At 39.1% G+C, this 15,587-nt stretch overlaps 1 protein-coding gene across 2 annotated transcripts in view; it reads left to right on the forward strand.

Moving 5' to 3' along the window:
* Window positions 1-15,587, forward strand: part of ANO5 (anoctamin 5) — a 74,122-nt gene that overhangs the window by 21,168 nt on the left and 37,367 nt on the right. For both annotated transcript variants that reach the window (XM_036325666.1, XM_036325667.1), the window contains 4 exons: window positions 905-973; window positions 2,372-2,650; window positions 8,531-8,644; window positions 13,301-13,416. In XM_036325666.1, coding sequence (XP_036181559.1) covers window positions 905-973; window positions 2,372-2,650; window positions 8,531-8,644; window positions 13,301-13,416 — 578 coding nt within the window. The remainder of the gene's footprint in view (window positions 1-904; window positions 974-2,371; window positions 2,651-8,530; window positions 8,645-13,300; window positions 13,417-15,587) is intronic.

Consider the following 15,587-nt stretch of genomic DNA (forward strand, 5'->3'; position numbering starts at 1 on the left):
AGCGCAGCGGGTCTGGATGAGGCTGCATGGCGTGGGTCAGGGCCAGGGGACCTGAGACTGCATCCCCCGCCCAGCAGGGCTTGACAGGGGTGGGGCTGGCCAGGTCTTGATGTTGCCCAATGGGGGTGGGGCCAGCTGGACACTTCTATTATAGAGAAAGGGCAAATAGCAATATTAAAATATTTCCTCTAATTAATTCCCTTTCAATGTGTATGAATTTTGTGCACCAGGGCACTAGTAAAGATATAAAAGAATCTTTTATTCCTTGTAAAAGATTACATCTCAAGGTATCCATTTGAAGATGAGTGTCCTCTAACATCCTAGCAAAGCCTTTTAAAATCTCCATTATTATGAAATTTTTCACAATGAAATCATAATTAAAACCAAAAGTTTTTTTTCAGCAATTAGTGCGTAGTTTTGAAGCCCACAAGTAGTGATTATTTGCATTTAATTTAATTTTACTTTTTCTAAGTGAACCTGTTCTATTCTTTAAGATTAAAACATCGTGATGATATTTTGGTTTAAAATTGTCTTACGTATCTCATTTATTTGAAGGGTACTGATAGCTTTGTAATACTGTGTCTTCCTAACTAGGAGCATGATCTGTTTCTCTATTTTTTGTTCTTATTTAGTAAAGTTTTGCGCATTTTTTTTTTTCAGATAGAGATCCTGCACACTTCCTGGAGATTATCCTTAGATATATTGGAATTTTCTAGTTATTTATGAGTTAAAGTCCTGGTGAAAATCAGCACATGACATTGAGATGGGGATTCTACATAGAGTACTTTTAAATGAAACCATAGGAAGGGCAATGGACCCTCAGAGGCATCTTCATTATGTAATAAGTCTATCATGGTGTAAATTGAAATGTTCTGCATAATTCTGTTGATTCATTTTTCCATAGGAAAGAAGAAAAACGTTTGAAGAAAACCTCAGAAAAACAGGTCTTGAGTTGGAAATTGAAGACAAAAGGGTAAAGTAGTTAATTTATACCAGAACCTTGGTGTTAAAATGTTCTTTTCTTCTACTCTGGCCTTTGACTAGATAAACCTTGTCTTGGGAGCAATACATTAGTTTTTCTTTTTTGGCTACAAATGTGTACACTGGGAATGGTAATACCTGTGGTTGTTCAGGTAAGTTGGTTTTTGCTCTGTGAGATGATGAGTGGAACACTTGACAAATAGATGTAAATAATTCTGTTCAGGATATGAAGAAAGTGAAGACATGGTTTTTGTTTTATATCTTTCTCATTTTGAAAGCTGCCTATAATCTGGCATCCGATCTAGTTAGCCTGGCTAATTTTTAGCTGATATTTAAGACAAGGAACATTTCTGCTCATGATTATGACACAATTTTTTTCTAACCCACTACTATTTTTCTAGAATTTCCTTCAAAATTATTTTTAAGCCATATTTAAGTTTCTATTCTGTCTATGAAACTCTAATACTCTTTAGTTCTAAGTTTACACTCGTTAGTTCTTATCTGTCCCTGTTTTTACTGAACTAATAAGTATGTATTAAACCACACACTCTATAACTGAAACATAACCATTCTTCTGTTTAATGAACCCTTATTTTCTGAAGTACTTCCTCTAGGTCAGGGTTTGGGATTTGGTTGGCCCTGCCAAGGCATTAGGGGTGAGTTAATTAAATGTTTGATCAAATATAGCAGGTTAATTTTAAGTTGATTATTTTGTATGGCCCTTGAGTGATGTTATAAATATCCAAGTGGCCTTTTGCAGGAAAAAATAGTGTAGGCTATACATGCTCTAAGTTTGGGCTATACATAGAAGTTAGGGAAAAAGAGTGACTGCATCTTATACTTCCTAAGTGTTCCACATATACCCTAAGCACATAGCTAGTTGCTAAGTCAATACTTAAGAGATTGCCCAGAACACATATGTATCTGTGGATTTCAGGCTAGTATACATTGACACTGAAATATGTATTTTAAAATATTCTTTCTTTCTCTCTCTCTCTCTCTCTCTCTCTCTCTCTCTCTCTCTTTCTCTCTCTCTCTACATACATACACACACACACACACACACACACACACACACAGTCCCCAAAAAATGTATTCATATTTTACAGCTGGTAACACAATTGATGTTTCTTTTCAGATTTAACCCATTGGAATTAATTACTCAAAATGTGTATACATTTTTGGGACACCCTGTATGTAAAACCTATATATACAGTATACAACTATCTTGAGCATTTGCTCTTCTAAAAGTTTTGCTGAATTTCAGTAGATTGAAAAATGCTGTGATATCTTTAATTTGTGTTTTTATATAATTCCATTTCTTTTCCTTAATTAGCTCAGTAATAAACATATTAGTCAGCTTTCTTTTATTTTGCCTCTTTTTGTATAGAACTCTGAAGATGGAAGAACTTACTTTGTCAAGATCCATGCCCCTTGGGAGGTATTAGTTACTTATGCTGAAGTGTTGGGCGTCAAAAGGCCAATTAAGGAGAGTGATATTCTGCGACCGGAGGAAAGCTCCTTAGTTCTTGGGCCTCTGAAGCTCCCAAAGAATGTAAAGCATCCTGATCCGGATTATTTCACTGTCCAATTTACCAGACATCGCCAGGAACTCTTCCTCATTGAGGACAAGTCAAGCTTCTTTCCATCCTCATCAAGAAACAGAATTGTAGGTAGAGAAGCCATCTGGGCATATCCCTTCCAGTAAGGGATGTGTACCTTTGTTTTCCTTTATATGTGCGCATGGGCAATACGGTGTCAGCAGGTGTTTCTGTGGAAATTTTGATAATTTATTTAGTGGTATTGGGCATGTTTGAAATTTCACTTGGCCCACTTAAGTGTGTTAACCTCCCTACTTCTCAAACTATTGTTTAAAATTGAATGGTGGCCATTGTGGACATAGTAAAGAAGGAGACATCATGCAATGCTGGGAAAGGCATTTAATTGAGAATAGGACTTATTTAAGATATTTTCAAAATGGTTTTATGATCTTAGAGTTTGGTTTTGTTAAATTAGTGCATAGTTGGAGGAATACTGGTTGTTCCAAATGGAAATGGAATGCTTTATATATAGACTAGAGGCCCAGTGCACAAAAATTTGTGCACTCGGGTGGGGGGGGTATCTCAGCCCGGCCTGTGCCCTCTTGCAGTCTGGGACCACTCAGGGGATGACCACCTGCTGACTTAGGCCTGCTCCCCAGGGGATTGGGCCTAAGCTGGCAATCAGACATCCCTCTGGCAGCCCGGCAACCCTCGGGGGATGTCCACTTGCCAGCGGGGAGCAGACCTAAGCTGCAGTCGGACATTCTTAGGGCTGCTGAGGAGGCAGGAGAGGCTCCCACCACCACCGATATACTGGCAGCCATCAGCCTGGCTTGTGGCTGAGCAGAGCTCCCCCATGTGGGAGCACACTGACCACCAGAGAGCAGCTCCTGCATTGAGCGTCTGCCCCCTGGTGGTCAGTGTGTGTCATAGTGACCAGTCATTCTCAGTCTTTCTTTTGTTAGGGTCAGTTTGCATATTACCCTTTTACTATATAGGATAGAGGCCTGGTGCATTGGTGGGGACTGGCTGCTTTGCCCTGAAGTGTGTCCCAGATCAGGGTGGGGGTCCCACTGGGGTGCTTGGCCAGTCTGGGTGAGGGGCTGAGGACCATTTTCAGGCTGGCCTGTGACTGAAGCTCCCAGCCTCACCTTTCTTTCTTTTATTTTTATTCTGGGATTTATTTACCTTCTATAATTGAAACTCTGTTGCAGTCCTGCTCACTCCAGCTCTGAGGCCACAGCTGGCTGAAAGCAGGTATCTGGGGTTTGTTTAGCTTCTATAATTGAAACTATGTTGCCGACACTGGAGCTAAGAGCCCGCTCCAGCTCCATGGCCACGGCCGGCTGAAAGCAGCTATCTGGGGTTTGTTTAGCTTCTATAATTGAAACTTAGTTGCTTTCAGAGCTCAGAGCCAGGCCGCAGCAGGTGGGGAACCTTGGCTTCCTCCATCACTGGAGCAAGCAAACCTCCTGCTCGCTTCAGCTGCGTGGCTGCTGGCTGCCATCTTGGTTGGCAGTTAATTTGCATATCTCACTGATTAGCCTATGGGAAGTGTAGCGGAGGTACGGTTAATTACCTTTTTTGTCTTTTATTAGATAGGATAGCATTTGAGAAACCACAGAACTTTTTCTTTTCATTAAGACTATTTTAGTCTTTTCAATAATAATGTTTCCTCTCCATTTGTAGTTCTAGGATCTTTAAGTTCACCATTCAAACCCTCTCTTCTAAAGAATCACATTTCTGTGCCATAGTTTCTTTGTGTTAAGATAGAAATAATATCTACCTCTCATTACCCTGAGAATTGAGTTTAGGTATGAAAGGCTTTAACAGTTTCTGGAACATAGTAAGTGCTTAGTAAGTGTTAGATATTATTTTTACTGGTGTGATTTTAGAGGGGGAAAAATGCAGGTTCTTTGTTGCTCTTATACCTTCTCTCTATTGCATATTAATGTAGTCACCAAGGTTCTAACAATCAAAAGACCCTTCCCTTGATTTTACTTTCTCTGTTTCCCTGAGCAATTGAAGACTTCATTCCCTTTAGGTTCAGTACTTTTAAGTGTCTTAGAAGGATTTTAAAATAACAGTTTTTCTAGTTCCTACCTCTATTTTTTAATAATTCGTGGAAAGAAATATTAAACAAAATGTAATGCCTAGAATTAATGTATAATGGTATGAATCTACAAACTAAAAATTGTGTCCCCTTTTCTAACAGGATTAAATAACAACAACAAACCTAGGAGGCAGCCTATAGGTAAATAAATAAAGAGCACATGGCATGGAATCAGAAAATCTGGTTTCAGGTCATGTGTCTGCTTCTTTCTAAATATATAACCTCTTTTGAAATAGAGAGAATGATAATACTGGAAATATTGGGAAAATGAAGTAAAAGAATGTCTGTGAGACACTTCGTAAACTGTGAAGTACTTCAGATATCCCTGTGACACTGAAAAGTTGCTAACAAAAGACCAGTGACTCTGTAGGGACAAATTAGGAACTTGATCAGGAACAGAAATGTCAGTATTCATTCATCTGTAGTTGTTGTTTGTAAAGAGTGTCAGTACCTTAGGTTAATTTAGTTTTAAAATTCAATAATTTCCTCTCATAAAGCAATACTATTCTTGCTCTGTTGAAGAAGTTATTTGGGAGGGTAATGTAGAAAAGTCCTTTCCTTACTAACTTCATCCCAACCACTATAGTTTATGTATGTACAGATTGAACAGTACTGCAAGAGCATTTACATTGGTATGGAATTTCATACTTTTTAAAATATAATCACAACCATGTGACATATGCCCCTCACAATCTGCATTTTGTAACATCTTATATAAATGTAACATAATTCTATTAAACATTTCCACTTCTGACAGACATTGAGTTTGTTTCCAACTCTTCTGATATAACAAACAATTCTGCCCTTTATAGCATAGTATTTACATATCTGAACATATATGTAAATTTTTCTGCAAAATGGATACCACATTAAATTTCTGAATCTAAATGCACACACATTTAAAATTTATACAGACTGCACTTTCCTGCTTTATAAAAAGATGTACTAATTTAGAATCCTAGTAACATAAATAGAGAAGGACCCACAAGTCATAAATGTACATCTCACTGAGTTATCACAAAATGCACAGCCATGTAATCCCCACCCACATCAAAAGAGAAAATATTTCTAACACCCCAGAAACCCTAGTGCCTTCTCCCAATCACTATTCCATTCTCTGGAGCAGAGATCAACTGTAATTTCTCACAGCAGAGATCAGTTTAAATTAAAACAAATAAGCAAAAAAAAAAAAAAAGAATCATACAGCATTTGACTCAGCATTTATTCGGATGGGTAACTTAGCTTTGTATAAGCTTCTTCCCATTTATTTGTGTTGTTTTGTATGGAAATTGTGTATGTGTTTTATTATGGTTTTAATTTGCATTTCTCTGATAGAAAGGAGATTGATCTGCATGTATATGTTTATTGGTCATTTAGATAAAGCATTTCTATGAAATCCCTGCTAAAGTCTCTTGTCTGTTTTTAAATTAAGTCTTCACTTGTTGATTTGTAACAACTGTTTTTATTTCCATTTATTATATATTTTATTGATCTTTTCCTAGTTTGTGCTTCTCTCTCCCTTTTTTAAATTAATTTATTTTTTTAAATGTATTTTATTGATTTTTTACAGAGAGGAAGGGAGAGGGATAGAGAGTTAGAAACATCGATGAGGGAGAAACATCGATCAGCTGCCTCCTGCACACTCCCCACTGGGGATGTGCCCACAACCAAGGTACATGCCCTTGACTAGAATCAAATCCGGGACCCTGGAGTCCACAGGCCGATGCTCTATCCACTGAGCCAAACCGGTTAGGGCCTCTCTCTTTTTTTTTAATGGTTGCTTTTGATGAACAGGTGTTTTCTTTGTTTTGGTTTTTTTAATATATTTTTATTGATTTCAGAGAGGAAGGGAGAGGGAGAGATAGAAACATCAATGATGAGAGAGAATCATTGATCAGTTGCCTCCTGCTTGCCCCCTACTGGGGATCAAGCCTACAACCTCGAGCATGAGCCCTTGACTGAAATCGAACCAGGGACCCTTCAGTCCGCAGGCTGATGCTCTATCCATTGAGCCAAACCAGCTAGGGCTGAACAGATGTTTTTAATTTCAATGTAGTCCACTGTCTCAAGCCTTTGCTTTATAAATAATGCTCTTAAACTTTACCAACAAGATCATGCAGTTAATTTCCGACATTATCTTCTATGAGTTATATTATTTTGATTTTCACAATGAGAACCGCTATCCACCTGGAAAAAATTGTTGTGTGTGGTGTGAGATGGAGTCCCTTTCCCCCGTATATTTAGTCATTTAACTTGCTCCAATTACTGAAAACACTCAGACTTTTTTAATACTATCTTACAATTCTACTTTTATTATAACCCACATATCTATAGTATAGGCATGGGTCTCCTGAGGGGCTTGATTCTATGCCTTTGACCTCTTTGTCTATTTTTGTATCAGTGCTGACAATGTTGAACTTTGCCTGTGTTCTGTAGTCTTAGAAAACAGGGACAGTTAAAGAAAACCCCCACTGTTCTCATTCTGGGAAACTGCTCACATAGAGAACCACCCTTCCTCATATGACTTAAAGAATATTCATAACCCCCACCTCCTACTCTGATTTGACAGAACCATTTGCCACGTTGTTCATCACAAATTCAACTGGTAATTGAAGTGTTTATCTGGGTTAGTTGTCTTTATCCAAAAATATAAAACTTCTTTTATTTTTTATATTTTTATTGATTTCAGAGAAGAAGGGACAGGGAGAGAGATAGAAACATCAAGGATGAGAGAGAATCATTGATTGGCTGCCTCCTGCATGCCCCATGCTGGGGATTGAGCCCACAACCTGGGCATGTGCCCTGACCAGGAATCAAACTATGAGGTCCTGGTTCATAGGTTGATGGTCAACCACTGAGGCACACTAAGTGGGCTCATTGTATTAGTTTTTGGTGTACTAGATTAACTTTAAATATCTGAAGTCCCACCGGATTTTTAAATTTTGTATTTGGCTGGCTTTTTTCCTATTTGTCCTAAATACAACCTATTTTAATTGAACTCACCCCTACTAAATACTCAATTTAAGAACCTGATATAAATAATAATGATGTAAATACAATCAGAAAGGCAGAAATTCTGAAAAGTTGCTGGAACACAAAAAGCAGGTAAGATTGAATTGACAGACATATATAGCAGAAGACACCGAAGTCTACAGTATATAGAGGAGAAAACTGATTAAAGATATGAGTGATTACACAATAATTATAGAGAAAGGATAATCTGAGTTAATAAATTCAGATAACAGGGAAAATAGATCATCAGTGTAATTAAACGAAGAAGTATTTGAGACAGCTTGTCCAAATATCATTTCTACTCTATATTCCCCTAATTGAATTGGTGGTGTTGACATTAGACTCCAACTTGGAGCCCTAAGTATGGCAGGAATTCTGGCACAATAGACTTCCAGAGGATTGTGGGAAATAAGAAGCAAAATAAGTTATGATTCACTCTCCACTCTCCCTAAGGCAGTGGTTCTCAACCTTCTGGCCCTTTAAATACAGTTCCTCAAGTTGTGACCCAACCATAAAATTATTTTCATTGCTACTTCATAACTGTGATGTTGCTACTGTTATGAATCGTAATGTAAATATCTGATATTCATGATGGTCTTAGGCGACCCCTGTGAAAGGGTCGTTCAACCGCCAAAGGGGTCGCGACCCACAGGTTGAGAACCGCTGCCTATGGGAATAGGCTCTCATACCCAGGAGCTGAAATATCTGCAAACTCCACATAGTCCCACCCTCCACCTCTTCCCCCAAACAACAAAGGGAAGGTTCTTTCTGTAATCAGAGCCCCTATCTACATTCAGACAAAGTAGACATTTTTAAATTGTGCTTGACAAAAATGTGGAAAGCATAGTTATGAAATGTGTGCCTCTTTATGCTTATCTTACAGGTTTATTATATTCTTACCCGATGTCCTTTTGGCATTGAAGATGGGAAGAAAAAGTTTGGGATTGAAAGACTGCTGACTTCTAACACTTATTCAGCTGCCTATCCACTCCATGATGTAAGTCTTAGTTTGGTTTTGAAATACTGAGCCCATTTTCCCTCTCACACATTCAGATGTTGCCCTATTGGGAGAGAGAATCTTCCCTTTGCTTTCTCTTTTTTGACAGGTTGCTTAATTCTCTCATGTGTTGGGAAAATCCCCCAAAAGTACCCTAGTTCCAAGCTGAGAGGAGGCAGAGAGAGAATGTATAATTACAAGTACTCTGAAATAGAGTTAACATTTCTTCACACTGAAGTTTTAATGGAAATAAATTCATTTGGGGAAAATTATTACATTGGCACATGACTTTTTTAGGACCCATATTGAAAATGCAGTTATAGTAAAACATTTTAGAGCATAATATTTGGAATTTCTATCTGAATTTATCAGATCTTTTATCATAAAGTTTTAAAGCTGTAAAGAAGTTAAATTACATGAATGCACTTAATGCATGCACATATTTAGTCATCAAAGGAATAATTTGTTTTAATTGTATATAAAGCACTCTGTTAGGTATCATTGGAAGACATCAATGAGTCACTCGTAGACTAGGAATTTCTGGGAAATAAAGCATGTACACAACTTCAAAACAAGCTAAAGACATCTACACTAATAAAAGACAAACATGCAAATTGACCATACCTTCGCTATGCCTTAAGCCATGCCCACCAGCCAATCAGAGCGACTATATGCAAGGTAAATAAACCCCAGATACCTGCTTAGAGGCGGCCGTGGCCACGGAGCTGGAGCGAGCAGGAGGTGTGGGTTGCCCCTGGCGATGGAGGAAGCCAAGCGTCCCTCCTGCCCACCCTGGCCAACTCTGAGCTCCTCTCAAGGCTACAAAGTTTCAATTATAGAAGGTAAATAAATCCCAGAATAAAAAAAGAAAAAAAGAAAAAATGGAGAGGCTGGGAGCTTCTGTTGCTGGGCGGACTTGGCCAGCCTGAAAACGGCCCTCAGCCCCTCACCCAGACTGGCCAGGCACCCAAGTGGGGACTTCCAACCCTAAAGGGGGTGTGGCCAGCCTGAAAACAGCCATCAGCCCCTCACCCAGGTTGGCCAAACCTCCACTTCATGGGGTGAGGGTCCCCACTGGGGGTGGGGGGGCTTCACCATCCTGCAAACAGCCATCAGCCCCTCACCTAGGCTGGCCAGGCACCCCAGTGGGAACCCCCACCCTGAAGGGGCTGTGGGCATCCTGCAAACAGCCATCAGCCCCTCACCCAGGCTGGCCAGGCACCCCAGTGGGGACCCCCCACCCTGAAGGGGGTGTGACCAGCCTGCAAACACCCATCAGCCCCTCAACCTGGCTGGCCAGGCACCCCAGCGGGACCCCCACCCTGATCTGGGACACCCTTTAGGGAAAACCAGCTGGCTCCAACCTGTGTAGCAGGCCTCTATCCTATATAATAAAAGGGTAATATGCAAATTGACCCTAACAGCGGAATGACTGGGAATGACTGGTCACTGTGACACACACTGACCACGAGGGGCCAGACGCTCAATGCAGGAGCTGCCCCCTGGTGGTCAGTGCGCTCCCACATGGGGGAGCTCTGCTCAGCCACAAGCCAGGTTGACGGCTCCTAGTACAGTGGTGGTGGTGGGAGCCTCTCCCACCTCCTCAGCAGCGCTAAGGATATCCGACTGCAGCTAGGCCTGCTCCCCGCTGGCAAGTGGACATCCTTCAAGGGCTCCCAGGCTGCCAGATGGATGTCTGACTGCCAGCTTAGGCCCAATCCCCTGGGGAGCGGGCCTAAGCCAGCAGGTGGTCATCCCCTGAGGGATCCCAGACTGCGAGAGGGTACAGGCCGGGCTGAGGGATGCCCCCCCCCCCCCGCAAGTGCCCAAATTTTTGTACACCAGGCCTCTAGTCAGTCCATAAGAAAGATTCAGACAAATAACTGAAATTCACAAGAATGATTATTTGAGGCCGTCAGATCATTGTACAAAATTATTGAGCTTTATAAGATCAATGAGGAAGTGACATTTTTTATGATGCCCCGTTCAACCAAACCTGAAATCTTGACAGCCTAGTTTCTGGGGGCTTCTGAGGGAAAACTTTCCTGTTAGATATTACATGTCTAAATATCACCACCCATTGGAAGTAGAAATCACATGGCTAAACATATGTAAACTATTTGACATCATCTCTTGGAACTTTTATTTATTTTATTTCTGTTTTATTCTTCCATACTTATAGATGACTTTTTAATGACATGCTCTCTGTTGGAGAAACACATTCCTTAGGAATATAGAAGAACCAAGTGTTTCCATTTAAACAGGTGGCATCTGGACTTGTATGCATGCATATAAGCATAACCAATGGACATAAGACACTGGGGGGTAGGGGAGGCCAGGGGATTGTCAAGGGCGGGGGGAAAAAAAAAGACACATATGTAATACCCTTTGTAATACTTTAAGCAATAAAATAAATAAATAAATAAATTGAAAAAAATAAAATAAAATAAACAGGTGGCATCTAAGTCATTGCTCATGTTTTTGAAGGCAGTGTTGTTGTTGTAGTTTTGAAAAACCCAAAGCCAAGCTCTCTCTGTTCTGGGACTTACACTGTTGTGCCAACTGTCATCTGTCAGTATTCATTCAGCAACATGCTAATTGACTCTCGTCAGTTCAATGATGGTTAGTCGATTATCTGTGGTACGGTTCTATAAGGGTGCAGCAGAATTTTCCCTGAATGAATACTCTTTTCAACAGGAGTATCAATCAGGCGAAACCATCCTCCCCACCCTTCCAAGCCTTGCCCCTTCCCTTCTCCCATATTTTTTCCCTGGGGCAAAATAAATTCTAGAAGATTATGAATTCTAAAAAATGCCATAGACATAAATAGAGAGATCTATAATAGGTTAATGAACATTGGCAATGCATTTTTTTTTTTTGTCAGTCTTTTTCACATAAGGGCTCATTCAGTTCTTTGAAGATTTTGAGGATTGTTTGTTTTTAGAGCATTAATTCTCTTCCTAATCCCAGTTCATAAAGCCAAACTAAAATGATCAAATATCCTCAATCACCAAAAAATGTTAATCCATACATCTAGCCTTCCAGTATGCTTATTAGAAAACCAGTATTACTGCAGCATTGTTAGTGAGAGCTTTAATTTACTGTTAATCTCTTTTTTTTAAAAAAAATATATATTTTATTGATTTTTTTTTTTTTTTTACACAGAGGAAGGGAGAGGGATAGAGAGTTAGAAACATCAATGAGAGAGAAACATCAATCAGCTGCCTCCTGCACAGATCCTACTGGGGATGTGCCCACAACCACGGTACATGCCCTTGATGGAATCGGACCTGGGACCCTTCAGTCCACAGCTTAACGCTCTATCCACTGAGCCAAACTGGTTAGGGCTAATTTTACTTTTTATTTCTTCCCTTCCCCCTGAATTCCCTTCCCCCTGAAAGTTTATATGCTGGATTTTCCTTTATGTACTTTAGAGAATCATTTTTCCAGATACACAGGTAAATAGGCTGCTTCTTTTTCTATTTCAGTCCTCAAGATTCAGTAGGATTAACTACAGAAGAAGAAAACTGTTGGAATCTGGATAATATAAAATGTTACACATTATCACATAGAGATATTCACATGTGCTTAATTGGGTATTTATTTATTGCTGTCTTGAGCAGTTCACTTGTCTAGGCGAGCAGTTACAAAGAACATATTGAATAGCTGGGTAGGCCGTGTTCTGCTGAGGGGTGTTAATAACCCTGCACAATACCTAACAGTGGAGAGAGAACTTAGGCATGAAGCAGTACTGAGGCTCTTAAGTGCTAAAGTTTGTTGTATAGATTTTAAGTTCTTTGGGAAATGGATATCAGTGCAGATAAGACAGGTTCCCTAGAGGGGATTCCTGTCATAGCAGTATGACTTTGGATCACCCAATTAGCTGCTCTTGCAGTTTATCTTTCAATACTATCTACAATGAAAGTATTAGCTTATTTCTAAAGTCCCAGCCAGGTATATAATTCATATGCATCCTGAGCTGTGCATATTATGTTGAATTTGAGTAGAGCAGAAAGGTACTCCTGGTGAAAAGAATAGCTTGAGTAAAGCCAGAGCCTTGAAACTTGCATTTTTAAATAATTGGGTGTGAGAATTTAATAAATAAATCACTATTAGAGTTTACTAGAGGCCTGGTGCATGACATTCATGCACTCGAGGGTGGGGAGTAGGGGTCTCTCAGCCTGACCTGCACTCTTTAGCAGTCTGGGAGCCCTTGGGGGATGTCCGAGGGGGTGGGGCTAAGCCGCAGTTGGACATCCTTAGCATTGCCACAGAGGCATGAGAGACTCCCGCCACTGCCACTGCGCTCTCCAGCCATCAGCCCAGCTTGTGGCTGAGCGGTGCTCCCCCTGTGGGAGCACACTGACCACCAGGGGGCAGTTCCTGCATTGAGCATCTGGCCCTGGTGGTCAGTGCACATCATAGCGACCAGTCGTTCTGCTGTTTGGTCAATTTGCATATTACCCTTTTATTATATGGGATTATAGATTTTAGTAAATAATTTCACATTCATTCACTTTACATGAAAATCCCAGTCTAAAAACAAGGTCAAAAATACTTTTATATTTCACTTACCTCATAAAAGCTGTGTTGGTTTACTTTTCACCCTCATTTTTTGCTTGGTCGTTAATGTACTTTCTTCTTGAATATTTGTAGGGTCAATATTGGAAGCCATCAGAACCTCCTAATCCTGCTAACCAAAGGTACATACTTTTCCAGAATTGGGCTCGGTTTTCCTATTTTTACAAGGAGCAGCCTTTCGACTTGATTAGGTAAGTTTCTTACATAAGATCACACTGATGATTAAAACTTGATCATGTGATTTTTATTTACAGTGGCATCATATTCCATTCTTTTTACTACTATTACCCACCATATTTTACACCTTCCCAATTTTGTATCTACACTATCATTTAGTCATTCCTTTGTGAACACAGTGCTGTTACCAGAATGCTATTAACCACCCTGCAGAGATAGCTCAGTGGCTCAGAGGTTGGGCCTTGGTATTTAGGTAGGCTGGGTTCAAGTCTAAGTTCTCCCTCCTAGAAGCTATCTAAACTTGTTCAAGTTCTTAACATCTATGACACTCATTTGTAAAATGGGAATGACTAGTACTTTCCTTTTGGGGTTATTTCATTCTTAAATGAGATATACGTTTTTAGGACAGGAACTAGCACTTACTGCTTAATACATAATATTTTTGTTTTGTTTTCCTCTCATTCCAGGAATTTAGAGGATAGCAGAAAGGTTGTGTATAGCTGTGTGTGTGTGTGTGTGTGTGTGTGTGTGTGTGTGTGTCTGTGTGTGAAGACAATTGCTCTATAACTTCTTTTTGTTTTGTTTTGTTTTTCTTCTTTCATTTTTGGGCTCAGGCAATTGATAAGCTTAGTGTCTGAGCCTGTCTGAGTTCCATGCTCTCAGACAATTTCTCAGGCAGTTTTATTAGTTAAGTAAGAAGACTATGGCTGCAGGCTGCTGCTTCAAACCATTACAATACTACATACATACAGGATATTAGGGGCCTCCTGCTATGATTTCAGTAAAGGAATAATCAGATTAGAACAATTGTTTTGGTGATTAATGTTTCTACTGCAGTGCTTGTATGGCATCCTTTTTAGGAGACTGATTTTGATGCAAACATCCAAATCAATTGAAATGTTATCACAACAGTTTTCTCTAAGCTAAATAAGGGGAAACTTTTAAGGATAAAAGATAGCTGGAGCATATAAACTAATGTTTCTGTAAATCATTATACGAACTTTATTTCTTGAGGACTTTTTTATTTTCAAGGAATAAGATTCTGCTATTTGAAAGGGAGGAAAGTGTAATTCTTTAAAAATAAGCTTGTTTAAATACTCAGCTTTCTCTATGAGTTCTTGAAGAATTTTTACAGTAATAGTTATGTCTTCAAAAATGATTGATTCTGTGTTTTTTAAAACATCAAATGGAAATAGACATGATAAATAGTAAATACCACACAAAATCAATTTTTTTCTCTTTTTAAAAATGTTTGATGGTATGCAGTATTACAATAATTGCTTTTTTTAGCAAAAAGAAAACAGGAGAAAAAAGCAAGATTTTATTCATCCTAAGTGTGAGTGGAACCTCAGGAAATTAGGGTGGCAAATTAATAAGAGAATATGATATAATTACACTTTTAAGTCTATAGTCATTTGAAGAGCAGAAAAAGAAAAAAACAACAATGCAAAAATATCACTGAAAAGAGTGAAAGATGGTGCAAACAGTAAGATGCCTGTTTAATTTGAAATGATTATACAGTTTGAAAACTGAAGAATGGGAAGTTAAATAAAATTAATATTGACTATGAGAAAATTTTTTAATCTTCTCATTGTGAAATTAAGGTTATGCCTTTATATTCAGATCTGCCTTCTTTTTGAAATTACTACAATTTTATATTATGTGCTGTAATAGGTTTATAAATAGCATGCTATTAGGAAACTGGAAAGAATTTATGGATTTGGTGAGCTGATCTATGTTCTCAGGTTTCTTGAAGGATTCTTTAAGGGGTACTGGGTTTTAAAAAAACAACCACAACAAAAAGCTTGGTGTAAGACTTTAACATTTATGCCAAGTAATGCTGTCACTCTTCACCTCTTTGTAAGCAAGAGCTGAACTGTATCTTTTATGGAACTTTTACTGAGCAGTCACTTTTAATCCTGTGGTGTGCTGCCTGCCTCACAATTCTATAGTACTGTATCCATCAGAGATCCAAACCTGGGGGAAATGGAGCTTTGTAAATACAACCACTCTTCCTTAATAGATGGTCAGAGTAACTTCCTCAATTTCAGAAAGAGAGATAAAGCACAAATCTGTGCAGATTGTGCATGTCATTTTGAGTTGTTAAATTAAGTGCTAGAAATTACATTGCAGAATGTTCTCCGTTTCATTTCAAACATGCAAAGTTCTTTAAATTTAAAAACTT

The sequence above is a fragment of the Myotis myotis genome, unplaced genomic scaffold (genome assembly GCF_014108235.1).
Source record: "Myotis myotis isolate mMyoMyo1 unplaced genomic scaffold, mMyoMyo1.p scaffold_m19_p_10, whole genome shotgun sequence".
NCBI classification, from domain to species: domain Eukaryota; kingdom Metazoa; phylum Chordata; class Mammalia; order Chiroptera; family Vespertilionidae; genus Myotis; species Myotis myotis.